A 21,217-nucleotide genomic window follows, 5' to 3' on the forward strand; every position below is an offset into this window, starting at 1 on the left:
CTCAGCTTCCAGCTCAGACTTCCAGTCTTTTACTCAGTTGTCAATTTTCCACTGGTTTAACATCAGCCTTCCTTTCCAGCAATAGTCTTTCTTTTCAGGTTTCATCTCCCAAATTGCTCTTCCTTGTATCTGGTCCTTGTCCTCTCTGCCATCCTTATGTGTTTGGTGCCAGGAAGAGGGGATGATGGTCTGAAGGAGAGGGCCATGGAAAAATTCCCTGCTGGAACTATGGAAAAAGCCCAACTTTGGTCTGAGCAGTGAAAACGGTGAATAAAGAGAAGCCTATTCTCGGCCTCAGTTAGAGCATGTCCAGTGTGTAATCCTCAGGAAATTAAGCTGCAGAGAATGTGCAAACTGTATCTACTTCTAAGAGCTTTTAGCTTTCAGGAATGGAAAAATTTTACCTTAGCAAAAAAAGTGTTATCTCCTCCCCAGATTTTTAGATTCTTCTCCAGAGTATTGAGTTAATAGAGCTTCTACAAGGAGTAAGAGTTCATTGTGGGTAAAACTGGATTAATCTGTGTTTTCTTTCTTATAAGCAGTGATTTTTCTTTCACTGCCAGTTTTTATGGACATTGTGAATGTGTGTGAATATATGTGCTTCAACTGAGACAGTTAGCATGGAAGGTGTACTATGGACTGATGAAGGCCTGGCAAAGTTATTAGCTGTGTAAAATAAAATCTACTGAAGGAAATCCCTGTAGTATTGCATGGTCAGGAATCCAGAGGCTAGTTTGATTGGCATTTCAGATTATTAAGAGACTTTGACACTGAAGTTTAAAAATATTAAAATTTTTTTATAATTTGCATTTTTGTTTAAAAATAATTTTGGATTTCGAACAATGATGTGTTTTCCAAAGAAAATATTCCTGCTTGAAATATCAGTCTTTAGGTGAGTTTACTATCTATGCTGATACATGCAAAATTAATTGCAAATATATTTTGTCTTGGAAAGAGAGGTACAAAGCACTGGGTTGTAATCAAATGACTCTGAAATGGAATCCCAGCTGTCATTGATTCCTGTGGATTTAGGGCAAGTTAGCTTGACTCCTTCTGTTTGCACTACTCCTGAAGTCTCACAGAAGTGCTGTGGGAAGAGTTATTACATATTTTTCCATCTTGGAGGCACACTAATATACATTTACATGTTAGCATAGTATTAAGTTTATCATTAGACTTAAATTGCTTTGCAAGTGAAAGATGATGCTATCTGACTCATATTTCTTTAAATATTCCTAGGATATCTTAGGAGTGTGTGACATATAGATCTTTCATAGGCACCTAGACATTTAACTGCTATGTAAACCTCTCTTCTCAAAAGTTATGAATTAATTTCATTAAGGAGCTTTTCGATTAGTTCGTCTAATCGAAAGAAGAAAGAGATGGTGCTGGCTCCATAGACCAGACTGATGGCACCTGAGCAGAGTCACTGCAGAGGCTACAGCAGAGCACTGCCATTGAGTTGGGGCTGTGATTCATTCAAATCCCCAGCCTCCTTTTACTGCAGTTTGGATTTTTTTATTTGCCTCCCTCTATTTCTTAATTATTTCTTAGTGCTATAGAGCGCAACTTGAATCAAAGTTGTCTTCTCTAAACTGTAATTTTGCATTGTGACAGTACATTTTATTGAGAAGATTCAGAGCAGCTGAGGGAAAACTCACCTCTTGTTTCATACATGCTTACACTGTGGAAATTCAAGTATGGAGCTGCTACAAAAAAATGGGCAGCCTCCCAGTCTCCTTGGTCCAAACTGCACATACCCCTTCTCTATATTGACTGTAGCTGCTGATGGGATTCATTGAGCTGGCTTTCTAGCAGCTGGTGGATGAGAAGCAGAGCGAGAGAGGGAAGGAAAGGCGAGCTCGTGGGCTTTGGCAGCAGCCTGCAGTGGGATGGGGTTAAGCCATCCATTAAACCACACCCAGGCCAAGGTGCCGGTGCCCAGCTCACTGGAGCATGCCGCTCACTCCTCCCGGCAGCGCGCGTGTACTTGCAGTGCTACAGCCCACAGTGCCCTGAAAATGAACGCTTGAGTTACCTTGGGTAGTCTTTCATAATGCAGCTACTTTCTTGCTGCATTGGGAGTAACCCAACGCTCTTAATCGATGCATTTTCTCTAAATCCAGCTCATCAGAAACTGGTTAAACTAGTTTGCCATTGGAATGCTCCCCGTCCCCTCTCCTGGATCCCATCCCGATTTCTGTAAATCATCACCTTCTTGAGGCTGCTGAAACTTTTCCTTGTATCAGCTAGGCTATGGTTTATATCTTGAAACCTAAGCCCTTGTTTTCTCAACAAGAGAGAGAAAGCTTTATTTGTGGAAGCTTTTCAAATCCTTGTTAGCCACATCCTTAAAGTTCCCAAGCCCTTCATTTGGGAGGAGAGCCATGCTGCTTGCTACGGTTTCTTCATGGTTAAGCAAACCTTACTGCCAGGCTGGGCTGTTCACTGCTTGGGAGTGAAATGAGTGGGCATGATTTCCTGATGTTTCTCATACTGTGGTGTATGCAAAGTTGCTGTTACTTATTATTTTCACTCCAAACTGATTAACAGCAGAGCTCAGAGGGTACAGTTGCAATTTATCTTCCAGGGTCTCAGCAAATCCAACTGTTTCAGATACTGTCTATGATCTCTGAGCAGCAAGGGGTTTCTGTTGAATCCACTGCTCTCTGTACCCCTATATCAAACACTGAACTTAGTTCCTGTGCATAATATACCAGTCTCGTTTCAATTCCTGAAAAGCTCATGACACTCTATTTCTTGAATTTAAATATTCTGCTATTGCACTGGAGTAATCTTTAAAGTTAAATAGGTGTGAAGCTGAATACAAACAAAACTGATAAGATAATAAGAAGGTTGAATGCAAGTGCCTAATTGGCAATGTTGCTGAACAGTTTTAGGTTTTCTATGCAAGGAAATTATATGGAAGATAATTTTGAGAGGATGCAATTATTTTTACTTAAAAATGTTTAATTAAAAAAAACCCACCTTACACTTTTATCTGAAACTATACTGTAGTTGTTGGTAAAAGGAAGATCATTTATGTAGCAGAGAAACATTGTTATTGAATATTTCTATAAACAGAAGTTGTGATAATTCAGAAGACAAATTGAGGGAAGATATCTGAACATTGCAGAGGCTATAATTTTTCATTTTCCCCATAGGAACATGGTAGTATTGCATGGAATATTGGTGCTCAGTTTGCTTGTTATGGGGGACAGGTTGCTTTGGAAATCTTTTCCAGCAAAAGTCAGTATTACAAAAGGCTAGCAATTTCCACTTTTGTTTCCAAATTATTGATTTTCTAATTTTTTTAAATGAAGCAGGGATAAGAAAAGACTTATTATTGAAGCCTTATTATTGACTTGAAATTTAATCTACTGGTGATTCAGATAATACCATGCAGGACGATTTGAGTAAAAGAGCAATGACCATAAAACAGATCTCAGGGGTCACCAAACTCATGCAGGAGGTCAGTGGAGGAGACAAAGAGATGGTCATTTGTTTATGGATGGCCATCCTTCAAGAGAGAAGAAGAAAATTCTGCAGTGAAATCTCCAGTTCTTGCAGCAATAGTTCGAAATTTTAATATAAGGAAAGTAGTTGTTGATTAAACTAAGAGAATCAGTTCGAAAAACAAAAAGAAAACCATCTTGTATTTATCGGTTGAATCAATTTGCAATAGAAGCTCAATATAGAATGAAATTAATCTTTTATATTTTTGCAAGGTACAGGTTTTCTCTCTTACCCCCTTTCTTTCACTTCTCTAAATCTTATCACTTGTGAATACTGAAGATCCAATAGAGCCTTTTAACTTTTTTACAGAGCTGCAAGGATTTTTTTGTTACTGTCTAGTTCATTTACTAGGATTTGCAAAGAATTCCCTACATTTCAAAAAGGGTTACTCTGTTCCGTATTCTTATCCTTCTGTGAAGTGCCAGTGTTCAGTAGCTGCTCTGTTATTCCTTGGAGATGGGGACACATCTGCTGCATGAAACTACAGATGTTGGCTAATGCACTGAAGAAACATCTATGTATGGAAAATCCTATTTGCTTTAGGCACTGAGTTAGCATAGAGTTCTATACAACAATACAACTTTTAGAGTGTTTTGGAAAGAAAATTCAATTCAATAAATACAGCATTTTTCATTTAGATAATACCTTTTTAGTAAATACTAGTCTGAAAAATTGCACTCATTTTAGGTGTGTACCTTACGAGTATTTTGCAGTTTTAAGAATATGTAGACTGGTGTAGAAGGGGTGAAGCTGCTTCTTTATTGCACCATTACTCTGAGCAAGGATTTCCTTTTGCTGCTTCTCCTTTAAATACCAGCACACTTGGAAATTTTGGAAAGGTTACTCTGTGGCCTAAGCATTTTTCTGTAACAGATTTGTATAGTGTTGAATCCCAGATGGAATCAAAGGAGCAAACCGATTTAAGCTTTTAACCAGCATGCGAGGGTATTTTAATGAAAATTAGTCTGATTCTCCCTTTGAAGCTGTGCATGTGCTGAAAAGGAATGCTACAGATATTCCTTTAGGTAATGCTGGTGACTTCTCTACCACTGCTTATCTCAGATTGCTAACTCTTGAAAGCCTGTGTTTATTCTTAATAGATGTTATAATCAATTGCTGTCTGTTTATTATCATTTCTTAACCTTATTAACCTAAATATTGCCTATTAGTATTTACACCCATGACACTTATAATTAGGTAACTGCTGACAAATCTGAATCAATCTAAGCCTAGTAACGGTGTTTGAGTTGGTGCATACTCAAGAGATGGTGTGTTTCAAGATTTTCACAACTACTTATTTTTGAAGGGTGCAAGGAAAGGAGTTGAAATTATATTTTGTGTTATTACAGTTATGGTTATTCTACCACTTAGTACAGATGACTTCAGCTCCAGGTCTGTTTCCTGGACTCCTTTGTTCCCTTTTCTGAGTTCTTTGTTCCTGTCCTTGCTTCCAGAACATTGCCCAGCACCGTCTCACGAGGACCCTGTTTTCATTTTCTCTTGTGGTCATTTCCCTTTTGCTTTTTTTTTCAGCCTTTCCTTTAATTTTTTTTCCATTCTTATCATCTTGTATGTATGTCAAATTAGGAGCTCACTTACTAGTGCAACAAGTAATCTGACTTCCCTGGAAGTACATACTTTCTGAAACAATCAATGTTGGTTTGGTTTTTGCTTTTTTTTCCAGGATGAGTCCTTATGTGCTGTTCTGTCTCAATCCAAACTTACGATAAGGACAAGAAATACACCACTTTGTTTATATAAGACAAAATGTATAGATTGTCCTTGATTTTTTTGAAATGCAAAAGACTGTACGCTTTATCAGGAGAACCTGAGATATTCTTTGTTATTTTATTTCCCTTTTAGATGCACTGTATTTGCCAACATCAGGGACAGCAAAGGAAGAAGCAGCTCAGGAAGCACCTGACTGCCTTGTGAAATATTTCAGTGTCGTGTGGTGTAAGGCATCAAAGAAAAAGCACAAGAAGTGGGAAGGCGATGCTATTCTTATGATAAAAGGAAAGTCAGTAATATTGAAAGATATGGAAGGCAAAGACATTGGCAGAGGTACTGTAGAATTGCATACTTGCTCAAGGGAACACCTGGCAGAAAATTGCTGTGCTTTGAATAACAGAGACCCAGCTCTTTAGATGTTTTAGTTCTTCATACCGATGTTGACCACAGGATGAAAAAACAGTAGAGATTTTGGGTTTGCTTTTGGTTTGTCTTTTTTTTTGGGGGGGGGGGGGGGGAAGACTGAAAGAAAGCTTTATATTTATTACATATAAGGCAGATGCATGGGGGAGGCTGGAGCAGGCTGAATAACATTATTCACAGAAACACCAAATGCTAGTCCAAAGAGAGGATCTGGAAATCAATGGCTGTACTAATTCAGAAATGCCAAATGAGGGATGAGTAGTTGATTAAAGTTGCTCACATAATGCAGAAATGAAGGAGTTAAAATCTGGGGAAAAGATACAGGTAAGTTTCTTGTAGATATTCCAGTCACCAGTAGGGCAATCAGGAATTTCAGAGGTTGGATCTCTACATTTCAGCCAGTCAAACAGCTAAAAATATTATCTTTGTTGGAAAGACAGGCAAACAGCAACATTTCCAGCCCAGCCAAAGTCAACTGTGTAGCAATTTTTAGTCTTGTAGTTTTAGCAGCAGCTGCTGCTGTAAGACATAGTTTGGGTTGATATCAGAGTTAAAAATAAGACTTGCAAACCATAGGCTGCCATCAACTTGAAGCAGTAATTTTTTACTGAAAGCAAAGCAAGAATTAACTTTGCTAATGGAGCCAAAGATATTTTGTAAGGGAGTAGGATTGGACAATGTTTCTGCAAAGCATAATGTGATTTATTTTAGGTCAGAGATGGCTTCTCTGCTCTTTTGTTTCAATTGTGACATTGTGAGCCTTGTTAGGACCAGGCAGTTTTGATTTGCAAATCAGTCTGTGACTTAGAAGTTAATTTGAATTTATTTATAGCAAAGCAATATATGTACAGACTTGCTTGTTTTTGAAAAAGGCAGAGTGAAAGAGAGTAATGCCTGGAATGCATCAGCCACCACCCTGTTGTTCTTGTGTTTTTTCAAGTCCTGTCATCTTGAATTAGCAGCAAACACAATAGAAAAATGAACATTGTGATTTTCTCTGGTAAAAGTTTTTTTACCATGTTTGATGGTGTTAGAGAGCACAACAATACCAATGTCATTAGTGCTAACTTGCCCATTCAGAGTTGCTTTCAATTCTTATTGATTCTAAGAAAATTATAAATTGACCAATTTAAGCAGTGTGAGTTTTAAATTTCTGCAATTATTTAGCTCACTGAGTGAGAAGGAAAGGTAGTGGTGCTTACCTCCAGAATTGTATGTAATACTGGGAAGTTTATAGTGAATGTGTATGAGGCTCCAGGATTACTATTTTTAAATGGGAAGAAAAAGGCAAAGGAAGAATTTTCTTTTTCCTTAGGCTTACCAGGGCTGGATCAAGGATGGCACAAGGGAACCTAAAACCAGCACAGATTATAGCTCATTTTTGAGGCAGCAGAACATCTTTCTGTTCTCCCCTGCAATGTCCTAATTCCTTAATAATGCATTGCAAAGAATTTAGGACGTGCTGTCTTGTAAATTGCTGTATGTTACAGAAATGGTTATTTCTGGCAGCTGCATAAACAGTTGAGCTTTGTAGGTTTGCTTTTTGCCTTCCCAGTTTCCATCTACCCTTAAAGCCCATCCTGTCTTAGAATTAGACTCTTCTGACCAGAATCTGCACAGGGATACACCTGTATTCAGTATGTTCAGCCTGAAGCTATGTAGAGGTAATAACAGAAAACAAAAATGCAGAGCAAAGGAGATCATAAATGCCCTCCCCAAGCACCCTGTTCAGGAAGACACATGTATTCTCTTGTGTTCAGGCATCTTCAGCTCTTTCCTGAAAGCAAGTGTTCTTTCAAGAACCAAACAAGGTTCACTATGTGCTTTCTGAATACTTTCAGAGGAAAGAAAAAAAGTGTCTCCCTTTAGGCCAGACTATTTTTCAGCACTTGCTTAGGCTGTGAAATACCTCAGTAATTTTTTCCTCTTAAAGGAATTCAAACCCAGACCTTCACCTTCCAACCTTTCACATTCCTAGAAGTGGCAGACCTGAGCTTTGCAAACAGCTTCTAGGAGTCTTTAAATGTGGTGTTTGTTGGATAAAATGTGCCTTGGGAGGCCTTGCTTCTTTCTTCACAGCTGAGTGATTTAACTGCTGGTCTACACAGTCATGCCTTTTTTGTTTGTTTGTTTTGGCCTGACTAAGGATTCAAGCCTGTTTATCTAAATTTACACAAATTCAACAATTGAGATAAAGAATTCTGAAGTGATGTGGCTTTGACATCTCTGAGTTAATAAAATAAATTATATATGTCCTCTGTTTCTTGTGTGAGAGCTTCAACCAGTAGACTGTATTTTGTAATGAGACCAGTAGTATTTGTAGCTGCTCTGAGAATGCCCACCTGGCTGAGCCCAACAACTATTGAACTTACTCATAAATCTTGGCAATAATCAGAGCATGTTCCAGAGCATATGTAGAAGTGAAGATTTCAGATGCATCTGAATCTTTAAGTGTAAAAAAACAAATTTAGAATTATTTTTAAAGTAGAGTACCCTGTTTAGATCAATAGCGAGAGGGGTTAGGAGAGTTCTTTTGGGGGCATGAAAGAAAGGGAAAAGGACCTAGGATGGTTAGTAAGGCAAACTGCTGGATTTTACAATGTGGGGCTAATTTTTAAAAGGTCTCTTGAGCAGTTGTTTGACATTCAGTAGACTTAGTTGGTGATGAGGATGACCAAGTATTTGCTCATATAGTCTGCTATCTAATTCTGATTGTTAGTACTCACATGTCACTCTGTTAAGGAGGGAAGGGCTTTATGTGTAACAATCGTATGTTTCAGATACCTTTGCACGGTTTTTCCTTCCTGCAGATGAGTACTAGTGTTAAGGAAGTAGTACTTGCTGTGTTGTCCTAATTAATTAATTTTTATGTTCTTTTAGGTACTGGATATAAAGCTAAAGAGCTAGAAAGTCTCGATGAAGGTCAAACACTGGTGGTTGGTGGAAAAGAAATTGAAGTGATGGGTGTAATTTCAGCAGATGATTTCAGCAGTGGCAGGTGTTTTCAGGCTGGAATAGGGACTCATGACACAGTTCCAGCTGCATTATCTGAAACTATTACAAAACCATTCTGTAAACCATTCAAAAATGTCTGTCAACCCAGTACTAAAGAGAATATGCTCAAAGATTCTCAAAGCTGCAAACCTCGCCATGATCCAAATGCTTCAAGTAAGATTGAAATTTTAAAGTTTCTTTAAACATCCTCTGACTCTCAAAAAATATTGAATGTGTAATTCCATGTATTACTGAAGTATTTCTGACATATAGTACTAGTGTTCAATCATGTTAGGGTTTTGTCATGTGTGTTTCTAACAAGTAAAATACTCTGCACTGCATAAAGTTTTTCTTAGTTGTTACAGATGGCTGTGGAAACACATTAGAGTAGTTTCTGAGAGTTTTGCCAAGGGAAATGAGTTTATTGATCAGAGAAACAATCTGACACATGCTAGAAGTTCTAGATGAGTTCCAGCTTCCCACTGGGGCAGCACAGTAATTGCAGAGGAGGATCAGTAATAGAAAAGTTATGACACTTTCAGAGAATTGTGTCTGACAATTCCTGATCCATCTCATCCAGGGAGTGTAACTACAGTACTCAAACTCAACCAGATATGTTTTGGAATAAATGTTTAGTTTTATAGTGCTAGAAGTATGGTGTGCTGAAGAGCCATGAGAGTTCACATACTGTGTAGGAACAGGCTGGTTAAGCAGTTGTGTAAGAGGGACACCATAAACATTTGATAGGTGCAGGAAGTGGTGTTGATTATCTAAGCAGAAGTATTCTTTTGTCTACAAACCATTTAGGAACTATATTCTGCTGGTGGATCTATCTTTCAGATGGAAGATAATGAGTGTAAAAAATATTGCTAAGCAGAGCCACTCTTATTTTTAAAAATATACTTTTTTTCTACATTCTTACTATAATACCTCCATCCTAGTTCTTACCTCATATCCTGATATGATATGGGACTTTTTGAAGCTGTTACCTAGCTGCTATGTAAATAAACAATGAAATCTTAATCAAGTGGTAATTAGTGATATCACTGGCCCTTTTGTAGGGCATCCTGATTAACACCAGCTTCTGGTCTTAATTTAACTTGATTACATTTTATCTAAGAATGTTCCTTCCTGTGGTTGCAAGATGATGCTCCATTAACATTCTTACAAAAAAAAGCCAATATATTCAGCACATAAATTAACTTGTTTACTGTTTCTGCACTAGTTTGTTAAAAAGTTGCATTTTATTCTAGTTGTCTTCTCTGACTTCTGGTGAATTTGAATACCTCCTATCAGATTTTGGGAGCCCTCAACACATCAATAGGTTGGATTCTCTCAGTCTTCAGGTTTGCTTACACAGGAGAATCACATTATTTAATGCCTGATTGCATAACCTCTTGCAGAAGTTGCTGGGATACTTTACAAGCCCAGGACCTTGATATTGAAACAGTCAGAGGTTTTCATGTTGAAGTCTATGATTACAGTTGATTAAAATGCACCTTCTACAAAACAGAAAGCCAGCAGAACAGAGCACAGTGACAAAGATGCAGAACTACGTCTTCCACATACAATCTCTAAGTTTTTAGTCCAGTGTTTATCCAAGCCTTGTTTCTTCCTCATTTTCATCCAAATTTTTGTCAGAAAGGTTATCTTTTTGTCACCACTGGCTCTTAAATATATACACATGCAGTTTGATTTAATCCATCAGAACTCAACCCTTTGTCAGTAGGAAACAAAATCTTCCTGACTGATACAAACCTTCAACCAACCTATTCCCATGAATAAATTATCAGTATAGATCTACTCTAGTGACATAAAAACACCAGAAGCTATAAATTGCTTTCTCATTCTGTCCTCTGACAATCCAATTTTTCAGTGAAGGTATGTAGCAGCAGCAGAAGCAACCCAGTATGGACATTGTCTAGCAAAACTATGATGTTTGTAAACAGATTATGGCAAGCAAAACTATTACTCAGATGTTGCTCAACACTTCATTCTCTCTTTGCCTCTGTATGTCTTCAAACCTGTCAACTTCTTTTTTTCATGCACTGTGTCAGTTTTTGTCAGGTCATGCTCAATCCTTCCTTATTTTTCTTTAGCAAATCAGTGCCTTGTTTCTTGTCTTCTCTGTTTCTTGGACAGAGAAGTCTTTCTGGGAAGCTACAAGAATATCCCCTTGAAATGCAGTATTTAGATTTTTTGTAGGTCATTGTTTATGGTTTTTTCTTAGACTTTCAATTCAGAAGTATTTTGGAACTTTTTCTAATTTAACTCTGGATTCAAAGTCATCATGCAGCTTTTATTGGGTAGGCGGTTTCACCTCATCAGAAAAAAACCCGTCATATTTCTCAGTTTATCACCTTTACCTTTGAGAAGAATGCAAACTATTTGGAAAACCTCTTTAAAAGAATGTTTTTATGTAGAAGGCAGTCTAGGTACTTATAAATGCATTTTCAGTCTGAGAATGGTCGATATATTAAACAGTATTTTTAACAGTCATTAGATCATTGACTTTAACCCTAACGAATTTTGCTAACAGACTAAAAGTAATGCTTTTGTGTAATACTTCATTATGCTTTGAACTTCAAGATTCTCTAGTTATGCCACGACCAAATTCAAGTCATCAGTGGATGTTCAATAAGGCTGGTTTACCTGTGGTGGATGTAGTTGTAGATCCTTACATTGCAAATAATCTCCGCCAACATCAGAAAGAAGGAATTATATTTCTATATGAATGTGTAATGGGAATGAGGTAAGGTAATAATTATCCTTTTGGCTTTTAATACCTATAGTATTTTCATGCCCATGTTTGAAATGTGACATCTTGGGAAGTTTTGAGCAATTGTTCAGTTGATTAATGTTAGTAATTTTCTCCCAAAAGAGGCTGCACAAGTTTTTTCTGACCTAAATGTACCATCACACTTACCATGATTTTGCCAGATGTCATGAGAAGCTAGTGCACCAAAAGGCCAGTCATTTCTACATACCAAGTTTTATAAACACAGATAAAATCAAAGTCATGCTGAAGAACACTGCTTTCTGGGATTTATATTTCATATAATTCAAAGTTATTAATGTAATTTATAATTCAGGCTTTTAGAATAAAAAGGATGTTATTTCAACCTGTTGAAAAAAATACAGCATTGTTTTCAAAAGTATAAATTATAGTGTAATAGATTCCTTAAGGTATTGGATAATAATTTTAGTTCTAAAAGCAGATTTAAACTTTAGTTTTAGAGGACTAATGAGTTACTGTGGAAAATGAGAATTTTCATTCTAAGATCTTGTAGTATAACTGAATAAAAACCTACAGTATACTTATTACAGTACCATAATAAGTATAAATAGGTTCTTTATACTTCATAAAACAACCACAGAAGCAAATCCCTAAACCAATTGTGAATAATTATAAATATGTCTTTTAAAATGTTACCACTGCCTCATTACATCTTGCAGAGTTAGTGGCAGATTTGGAGCTATTCTTGCTGATGAGATGGGCTTAGGAAAAACACTGCAATGCATTGCACTTGTCTGGACTCTTCTTCGTCAAGGGCCCTATGGATGCAAACCTGTGCTAAAGCGAGCACTGGTGGTCACCCCTGGGAGTCTGGTGAAAAACTGGAAAAAGGAATTTCAGAAATGGTTGGGAAGTGAAAGGATCAAAGTCTTTACAGTTGATCAGGTAAGATTTATTTCCAAAAGGAATTATGATTTTTTTCCTCTTTTTTTTTTTTTTTAAACTAGAGACCAAGCCTAGTAATTCTCTGTTAATATTTATTTGTAATACATTATTTCTTCTTCACATAATTGTCCATATGGGTATTTTGCAGTCAGTCATAACTCAAGCTCACAGGTAGCATATGTCTGTCTTACCTTTCCTCTGGTTTTACCTGTGAAGTTGTAAAAGGTGACATGCTCCTCCCTGTACCTCTTCAGTTTAAGGAGTTTTCTGTTGTCTCTCAAAGTGCACACCTTCCCTGCTTTACATACCAAAGCATCTACCTTGTACTCTGTTTCTGTGGTAGTTGCTTTTGTTCTGTACTGAAAACTTCTGTTTTGTTTTGGCTGCCTATTTTGGGGTACTTCAGGAGGTTATTCCCATTACTGTCACTGTCAAGAATTAGATCTCTGTTGGGATGATTTAAAATCTCATGAGTTACCAGGCCTAGAGTCTCAGTGTTAGGTAATGAGACTATCTCTCATCTCTAGAAGATTGCAGACAAGTACAAATCTTACTAAGAAGCAGGATGATGCTGATCCCTGTCCTCTCCTATAGTGAAGCTGTTTCTGCTGGTATTAACATTCACGAATTCAAAGGAAGTGGAGAGCTTACAGTACCTGCATTGGTGCTTGCAGCAAAGATAAAGATACTTATATTCCAAAACTATTTTTAATCTAAAAATTCCATACAGGTAGACTGATGAAACAAATAGTACTTCATTCTAAAGGTTATCCAATCCTTACATCAACCAGATTTGCCTTTAGTTTCTTGCATTATGCTTATTGTCTGTATGGAAGAATGAGTATTTCAGATGAAACAGAAGTTTCAATGGAAGTTTACTTCTTGGTAGACTGTACAAAATTTTGTAACAATAACTATTTCTTCAAATTTGACTCATTATTGCCAAACTCTTGAAACTGCTGATCTTCCACTGAAGACAATGCATGTGTAATAGGTGTATTTTGCATTGTTTGCTTTTCTTAGTAACTTGTTTCAGGTTGTGGAAATGAAGCAAACTGACTTGTCAGGAACTGTAATATAATATAGGTTAGGATGGGAGATGTGAAATTTCCTAAAAGAAATGGATACAAGGCAAAATATAATATGGCAACATTTTAACCTAAAAGGGTAGTTAGAGATAATTGAGCGTTTTCTTGCAGTTTTTATGAGTAATGTTGGGAGGAGAAAGCCTGAATTTGATGACAGTTACTATGCCCCAAAATGATAGTAGCTTTCATTTTCTTTAAGTTTAAATAACTTTAATACTCTTACTTAGAACTCATCTCATTGGACCTATTTGATTGGGGACACTCAGCAGCTTTAAAGATTGTGTTCCCAAATGCCACGGAATATATTGTCATGCAAAAGGAAGACACAGTATGACTTGCCTGGGGTATAATGAGGTATTTCAAAATAATTTACTGTCTTTCTCCTCTGGAAAAACAGCAATTACCATACTGTTACTTCTCCAGTATAACTTAAAAGGAAGAACTTGTCTCAAACATTTTTTTCTGTTCTTGTCTATAAGAAATGCATTCAAAGAACTGGCAGACTTTTTAAAATGTTTTCCTCACTTTCGTGCTGAAACACCACAAACTGATCCTAATCCTTCAGTAATAGACTTTTTAAAACACCAGGATATGATCTGCTTTTAAAATGTGATTACAGTTTAATTATGTTAAAATGCAAATGCCATGTACAGAACATTGCTTTTAAAATGCAGGCATCCCCACAAAGGTTGCTTTTAGGTCTTGTTAGTTCATATTCTCAGCATTTGAGATGTGTTTGAGAGAATAATTCCTTTATCTGTCTACAGAGTTATCACTTCTTGCTGGAGTGGTTTAGATTCAGTTTTTAAGTCAAAATATCTGGAAAAATAATTAATTATAGGTTTACATTGCTTTATGATTCAGCATTTTTGAATTTACACTTTACCAGCTACATTGGATTTGAGCTAGTGCAAAGAAAGGTCTGTTCAAAGAGTAAGTCTGGGACATTATGGGCTTCTAATACTGATTGACAATTGCTCCATACATGGCTCCAGGCAACTTGCTTAAACCTGTCAAGTCACTTGGAGTAATTGCTAAAATGGAGGCTATAATATAGACATATCTTGCAGCCAGTTAAGAATATGAATTAATTACTTGAAATTAGCTTGTAAATTTATTTTAATTTTTCATCCATCATCCACTGCTGTTGTTACATGCAGTAGGAAATACATTATATTTGGCTGCAGGAGGCTTGTAATAAGTCAGGACTCTCCTGCTTTTTTTTTAAAGGAGTTCAAACTGTCCTGAACACTTGATCTTTTAGCAGGGGAGAGATGTTGGAGGCTGTTCCCCAGTGCCTCAGCACTTTCCCCATAGTCTCAGCTCACAGCTTGAAAATGTAGGAAAAGAAAATGATTTCTGAACCCTGGGCATCTTCTGCTGCTTGACCATCCCAAGAGAAATTCAGAGAGGCATTGCCTCTGTCTTCAAGGCTGCAATGTGGAGCCTATATAGTGGGCTGGGACAACATTGGGTCTTCCCTACAGAGCTCCTCTGTCTCTCTGTTCCTGTGTTGGGAAATTTTCTGCTCCTGTTTTGAAAATGGCAGTAAAAATACAACAAGAAAACAGGCAGTTAACTACAGTCCTGGAAAGAACAGGAAAGCTCAAGTCTAGTTCCAAACACCTGGGGAAAATGGGTGCTTGTCCTTGTTACCTGGTCCTTAGTAATCCTTGCTTCCTCTGACACGCTGGGCCTCTTTGTGAGCAGCATGTGGGGGACTGATCTACTGCATGGTACTTTGTGAGATTAATGTGCTGGAGTCATCCCATAGATTCATCTGAATCATCTGCTAGGAGGCTCTAAAGGCTGTGATAATTAAGTGGTGCTGCTTTTACAATGTATTACACCATCTGGCTCCAGACTTAGTTGTCTGTGTTTGGTAACTGATCTTGTTTGGAAATAAAAATACCTTCTAAGGCTCTAGATTGATTTGCTTTCACAATTAAAGAGGTTCTCCAGCTTGTCAGCTGCACCCATAGCTTGCTTAGTTAGTGAACACTGCTAGGACATAGGAAGAAGCATTCACAAAATTAGCATCTGGAGCCACGTGGAAAGGTAAGGGACATGCCCACAGTAGGTTTTTCCATTTTTATGCATAATTGCAAGACAGGTAAACAATCCTAGTACATTTACAAGTCTACACAGAAATGTAGCTATTTCTGGAAACCTTCTTGGAGGAAGCTCACCGTCCCATTACAGTATTTAGTGTGTGCATTTCCTCCAGCAGACATGAAAATTCTTGGTGTTTGTTGAAGGAAAAGGGCTTGAGGGGTATATGAGTGGAGATAGTTGCAGTCATTTTCTGACTGGTAATAGAAGGATTAGAAATATACCAGTAGACAGACATGTTTTCTGGGGCTGCTTATGGACTCTTATTTTCTGAGTCCCAGGGTGAGCTTACCTGTTGGCCAACCCATCAATGTTAAGGGCTAGTAACAAAATTAATTATAGAATAATTGTGGAATACCCCATTGAAAGGGACCTCAAGGATCATGCGATCCAACATTTCTTGGTAAAAACACTGTCTAGACAAGATGGCCCAGCATTCTGTCCAGCCAAATCTCCACCACTCCCCTGGGGAGATTATTCCAACAGCTGATTGTTCTCATTGTGAAAAATTTTCCTCATGTGCAATTGGAACTTCCTCAGGAGTGACTTGTACCCATTATCCCTTGCCTCTTCCATGTGACTTCTTGTAAAAAGGGAGTCTCCATCTTCACTTTAAAGGTTATAAGGTCTCCCCTAAGTCTTCTTTTCTCAAGGCTGAACAAACCCAGTTCTCTCAGCCTTTGCCCCTGGGACAGGCTTCCCGGTCTGTGGCTCTTCTCTGGACCTTCTCCAGCCTGTCCACATCTTTTCTGCACAGCAGGGACCAAAACTGAACACAGTATTCCAGCGTGGCCTGATGAGCACTGAGCAGAGTGGGATAATGACTTCTTGATCTCTGTTGGTGATGCCCCTGTGGATGCAGCCCAACATCCCGTTGGCTTTCTGTGCCAGCACAGCACTGTTTGCTCCTATTGATCTGATTGTCCACCTGGATCCCCAGATCCCTTCCACAGAGATGCTCCCCAGCTGGGTAGATCCCAGCCCGTGCTGCACACCTGGGTTATGTTTTCCCTTATGGGTGCAAGACCTTACGCTTGCCCTTGCTGGGCTTCATCAGATTCTTGCTAGCCACTCTCCAGCCTACCCAAATCTTTCTGCAGACTTGATCCCGTCTTCCTGATCACTTACGAAGATATTAAACAGAGCTGGGCCCAGGATCGATCCCTGGGGGGACCCCACCCGTGCCACGCTGACCATTTGAAAAGGAGCCATTGACCAGCACCCTCTGGGTGCCCGCCTCTCAGCAGGTCCCACCACTACACAGAGCACTCATCCACACCACAGCCCATCTGTTTCTCCAGGAGGAGGCTGTGGGAAACCATACTGAAAGCCTTGGAGAAATCCAGGCAGGCAATGTCCACTGCCCACCTCACATCGACCAAGCAGGTTACTTTGTCACAGAGGGTGGTCCGGGTTATCAAGCTCAAATTGTCCTTACTGAGTTTGTGTTGGCTTTTCCCAATCCTGTGCTCCATCTGAATTGTGATGATGCCATGATGATTTTTTGCCTTTTCTTTTAAACCCCTTTTATACCTTTTTACAACTTCCGTATTCTTTAGTGCTTTTGCCTACATTCTTGGACTTGTTTGTTAAGCTAAGAGACGAAACATTTTAGAAGTTTTGTAGTTAGGGATCAATATGCCCCAGACCCCAAGGTCCTCTCCAGAACATAAAATAGAACCATCCAGAGGAAGGTTCCTTGGGGAGGAGGGGCTCACTCGAGCCTGTCATTGGGGAATCTTTGATAGGTATGCTAATTAGTAAGACCTATAATGTTATACCAGATCTGTTGTGGGTGTGCATTACAGTGTGCATTTCGGTGCATTCAACCTGGACGTAGTGCATCTAAGGATCCTTAAAATAAATACCAAGGTAAAATCCCTTTTTCCCTTTTAACCACGTTTGACTCTTGGTTTTAAAGACCAGGAAAAGGCATCAGTGAGAGCTCCCATAAAGATTCATTCTATAATTTTAAGTTCCTCCTTTAAGCCCTACTTTTAGATGGGGGTGATATTATCCTTCCAGTCCTCTGGGACATTCCCTGCTCTCCTTTGACTTCTCCAAAGGTTATGCAGAGTGGCCTTGCAATGATGTCAGTCAGCTCTCTTAACACCACTGGGCAATGCCAGGGCCCATTAATCCATAGGGGTCAAGCTCCTGTAATAGCTCACCCCCCACTCTTCACTGATGCTGGTGGGTCTGTATTTGCATCAGCCTGGATTTTTGTTCCCTGGGCAGGGAACCCAGCACTGCTGGTGAAGACAGAGATAAAGAATGTGGTGTGACTAATTCACCTCTCCTGTTTATTGGTGGGCCAATATTTTCCTTCTGTTTCTGCTTGTTTTTTATATACCTGAAGAACCGTTTCTTGCAGTTTTTGATGTCTCTGGCTGAATTAATTTCTAGCTGAGCTTTTGCTTTTCTGCCTGCATCTCTGCAGGCCCTGGCAATGCCCTTGTAGGTCTCAAGAGGTATTTATCCACATTTTCATCGCTGCTACACTTTGCTTTTGATTTTGACTCAGAAGCTAACAGTTAAGACAAGGGGGTCTCTTGCTTCACCTGTTTCTCTTATCTTCAAATGGGATGAACTGTTTTCATGCTTCCAGAAGAGCATTCTTGAAAAACTCCCAGCACTTGTGAGTTCCTTTGGCCTCCATGAAAGCTTCCTGCAGAATCCTTCCCAACTGAGCTCTGAGCAACCTGAACTCTGCTCTTCTACAATCTGATACCTAGAACCTATTCATTAGGTTAAATAATATCAATATAATATCATATTCAATGATATAATATTCAATTAAAAACTACAAAGGGAATTCTGGTACAATGTGGTAACTTCCCACTGGACTTTACCAGGCTGAGATCCAAAGGGAATATACAAGGAGCTACCTGTGTCTCTCCATTATCTTGGCTTTAATTATTCATTTGAAGCTCACCCAAATGCCAGCACTGGGAAGCTGTCACAGGAGCTCCCTGCTTTTCACCTTCATGGTAATGTGTCTCCGAGGATTTGAAGGCTTAAAAGAATAATAAATTTTCTCTTAATGAGGTGGTAAAACTCTAAATTGCTGTATCAGATTTCCTTTGAAAATTAGGAAAGAATCAATAATCCGAAGTCATGAAGGAGATAGTAAATACCTTGTGTCATGCAAGAAGAAATTTCTATAGTTACTGGATTTTTAAGGAATGTGATGATTTTTAAGGATGTGATCTCCAAAGAAATAGTTGGATGATGTATTTTCCTTTATGCCTGCAGGACCACAAAGTAGAAGAATTCATCGGTTCTCCACTTTATTCAGTTATGATAATCAGTTACGAGATGCTGCTGCGATCTTTGGATCAAATTCAGGCTGTAGAATTTAACCTCCTAATCTGTGACGAAGGACATCGTCTGAAAAATAGCACTATTAAGACAACTACAGCCCTTACTAGTCTGTCTTGTGAGAGGAGAATTATCCTTACCGGTTAGTATCTATAGTTACTTTGAATATTTTTTTATGTTGATAGTGCTAGGTTGGGGTAAAAGAAAAAGATATTCAGCAGGCGATCAATGGGAATTTTTGAAATGGGTATTAAATGAAGAAATCTCGTGTCTTGTAAAAACAGGTTATTCCCAATCTTTTTTAACATAAAAGCAAAATTTGTCATTCTTCAGGGGCAAGCAAGGAGCTTGGATCTTCTGTAAGGGAGTCAGGACTCTGCATACACTCAATGTTTTCATTGTAGTTATTTAATAAAATTGATTTAGAACTTGACTTTTAAAATTCTTTTGTCAGAACAATTAGATGTGCAGTCTGTTTGGTTAGGAGTACAGTATCTTGTTGTTCCTGGTAAAGTTTTAGATCAATTCAGGACTCAGAGTAATTCACATTGAAACAAAACATCTGTTTTCAAGATGCATTCTCAACATTAAACCCTGCATTCAATGTACTTCCATCAAAGAAAAAATTACCAATTCCAGAATTTTTTTTTCTTTTTCGAGGTACTCCGATCCAAAATGACTTGCAAGAATTTTATGCATTAATAGAGTTTGTGAATCCAGGAATACTCGGTTCTCTATCCACGTATAGAAAGATATATGAGGAACCAATTGTCAGATCTAGAGAACCTTCAGCAACAGAGGTATTTGGTTAAAACTCCAGTTATAGAAGAAAATCCATAGTAAAGTGAAATTTGCATTCTCTAGAGTAAAGTGAAGCTCGGGACTGCTAATAGTAGCTGAAGCTTTTCACCTTCCTATTTGACATAAAGTCACTTGTTTTCCAAAGGGAGCAGGAGTACACACATGTTAAAATCACCTCATTTCGGCTGCCTATTAATTATCAGTCAACAATTGTGCTTCCAGCACCTGCATTCCTGGAAATGCCATGTGCATTGCCATGTGACAATACTTCCTTCATTCATTCTTAGTTTCTCTGCAGTACTGCGAGGTCTGCATGCGTTCACTGCATCTCAAGAAATTCTAGAATATAATTCAAGCTTTGGATGTTGTCTGGGACATTATTTTCCTTTGTTTAAGACTTTAGAAACCAGACATAGAACTAAGCTAATGCAGTGGTACTGACTGAAGAAGAATTGGTCGTTACAGTGCCATGTCAAAAAGTGGTATCATACTTTTAAATTGTTATTTAAATACCTAATTAAAATTATACAGAACATTGTTCTGATGAAATACAAGATTATAATTAATTTTGTGCTTTGTTCTTTTAGGAGGAAAAGGAATTAGGAGTAAAAAGAGCAGCAGAACTCACACGCCTCACTAGACTCTTTATTCTAAGAAGAACACAGGAGGTTATAAACAAATTTCTGCCCCCCAAAAAGGAGAGCATAATCTTCTGCCGACCAACAGCGCTGCAACTTGAATTGTATCGAAAACTGCTTAGTTCTCATGTTATTACATCCTGTCTACAAGGCAGACTAGAAAATAGTCCTCACCTAATGTGTATAGGTGCTTTGAAAAAACTTTGCAATCATCCATGTCTTCTCTTTAAAGCTATAAAGGTATATATTTGCATGGGGGTGTGTGCCTGCAATTAGCCATTTCAGCAGACACAGGTCACTAAAACTGTGTTATGGTCAATGTGCATGTTGCTTAAGGTCATTTCCATACTCTCATATACAACTTGCTCTAGGAAGTCTGCTTTCAAAAGCACAAATGTTAATAAATCTTAATGTAGTCAGGGAAGGTATCTCACCAGTTTCCTATTGCCTTATGCTGTTTTCTCTTTCTTAATGTATTTTCCCTCTTAACCTTGACTCTGAATATTTGTAAAAATACATATAAATGTGATTTCTACAAAGAACACTGTTAAGTAGAGATTACTGTATGTACTTTGTCTACTGGTTTCTCTGAAACCTCCCTGTCCACATGATAATTTCACTTTTTCAAACTTAATGACACTGGGAGCTGCAGGCTCGAGATGTCTGTGATACTAGATATCTCCATTACCACTTCTCCTGGGACTGTATATATAGAAATGTTCTTATTCCTATAGGTAATTAGTATGATAGTTAGAACTTGGTAATAGTAACTTCCATGGCCTCTAGCTGATGTCCAAGTAAAGTGAGTGGAAATGTAAATCTTTCTTAAAAGACGTACTTCATCACTTTGGTGGAATATCCACAGTACAGTATCCCTGTGACTTTCAACACTGAGAAGTAAAGTTCATTGC

General features: G+C 38.2%; 1 protein-coding gene across 4 annotated transcripts in view; it reads left to right on the forward strand.

Annotated features, from left to right (window-relative positions):
- The window catches only part of RAD54B (RAD54 homolog B (S. cerevisiae)), a 67,025-nt gene that overhangs the window by 36,747 nt on the left and 9,061 nt on the right, over positions 1-21,217 (forward strand). For all 4 annotated transcript variants that reach the window (XM_008630704.2, XM_017730397.1, XM_017730399.1 and 1 more), the window contains 7 exons: positions 5,380-5,580; positions 8,551-8,838; positions 11,254-11,416; positions 12,121-12,346; positions 18,802-19,009; positions 19,528-19,667; positions 20,256-20,546. In XM_008630704.2, coding sequence (XP_008628926.1) covers positions 5,380-5,580; positions 8,551-8,838; positions 11,254-11,416; positions 12,121-12,346; positions 18,802-19,009; positions 19,528-19,667; positions 20,256-20,546 — 1,517 coding nt within the window. The remainder of the gene's footprint in view (positions 1-5,379; positions 5,581-8,550; positions 8,839-11,253; positions 11,417-12,120; positions 12,347-18,801; positions 19,010-19,527; positions 19,668-20,255; positions 20,547-21,217) is intronic.

This window comes from Corvus brachyrhynchos, unplaced genomic scaffold (genome assembly GCF_000691975.1).
Source record: "Corvus brachyrhynchos isolate BGI_N302 unplaced genomic scaffold, ASM69197v1 scaffold302, whole genome shotgun sequence".
NCBI classification, from domain to species: Eukaryota; Metazoa; Chordata; class Aves; order Passeriformes; family Corvidae; genus Corvus; species Corvus brachyrhynchos.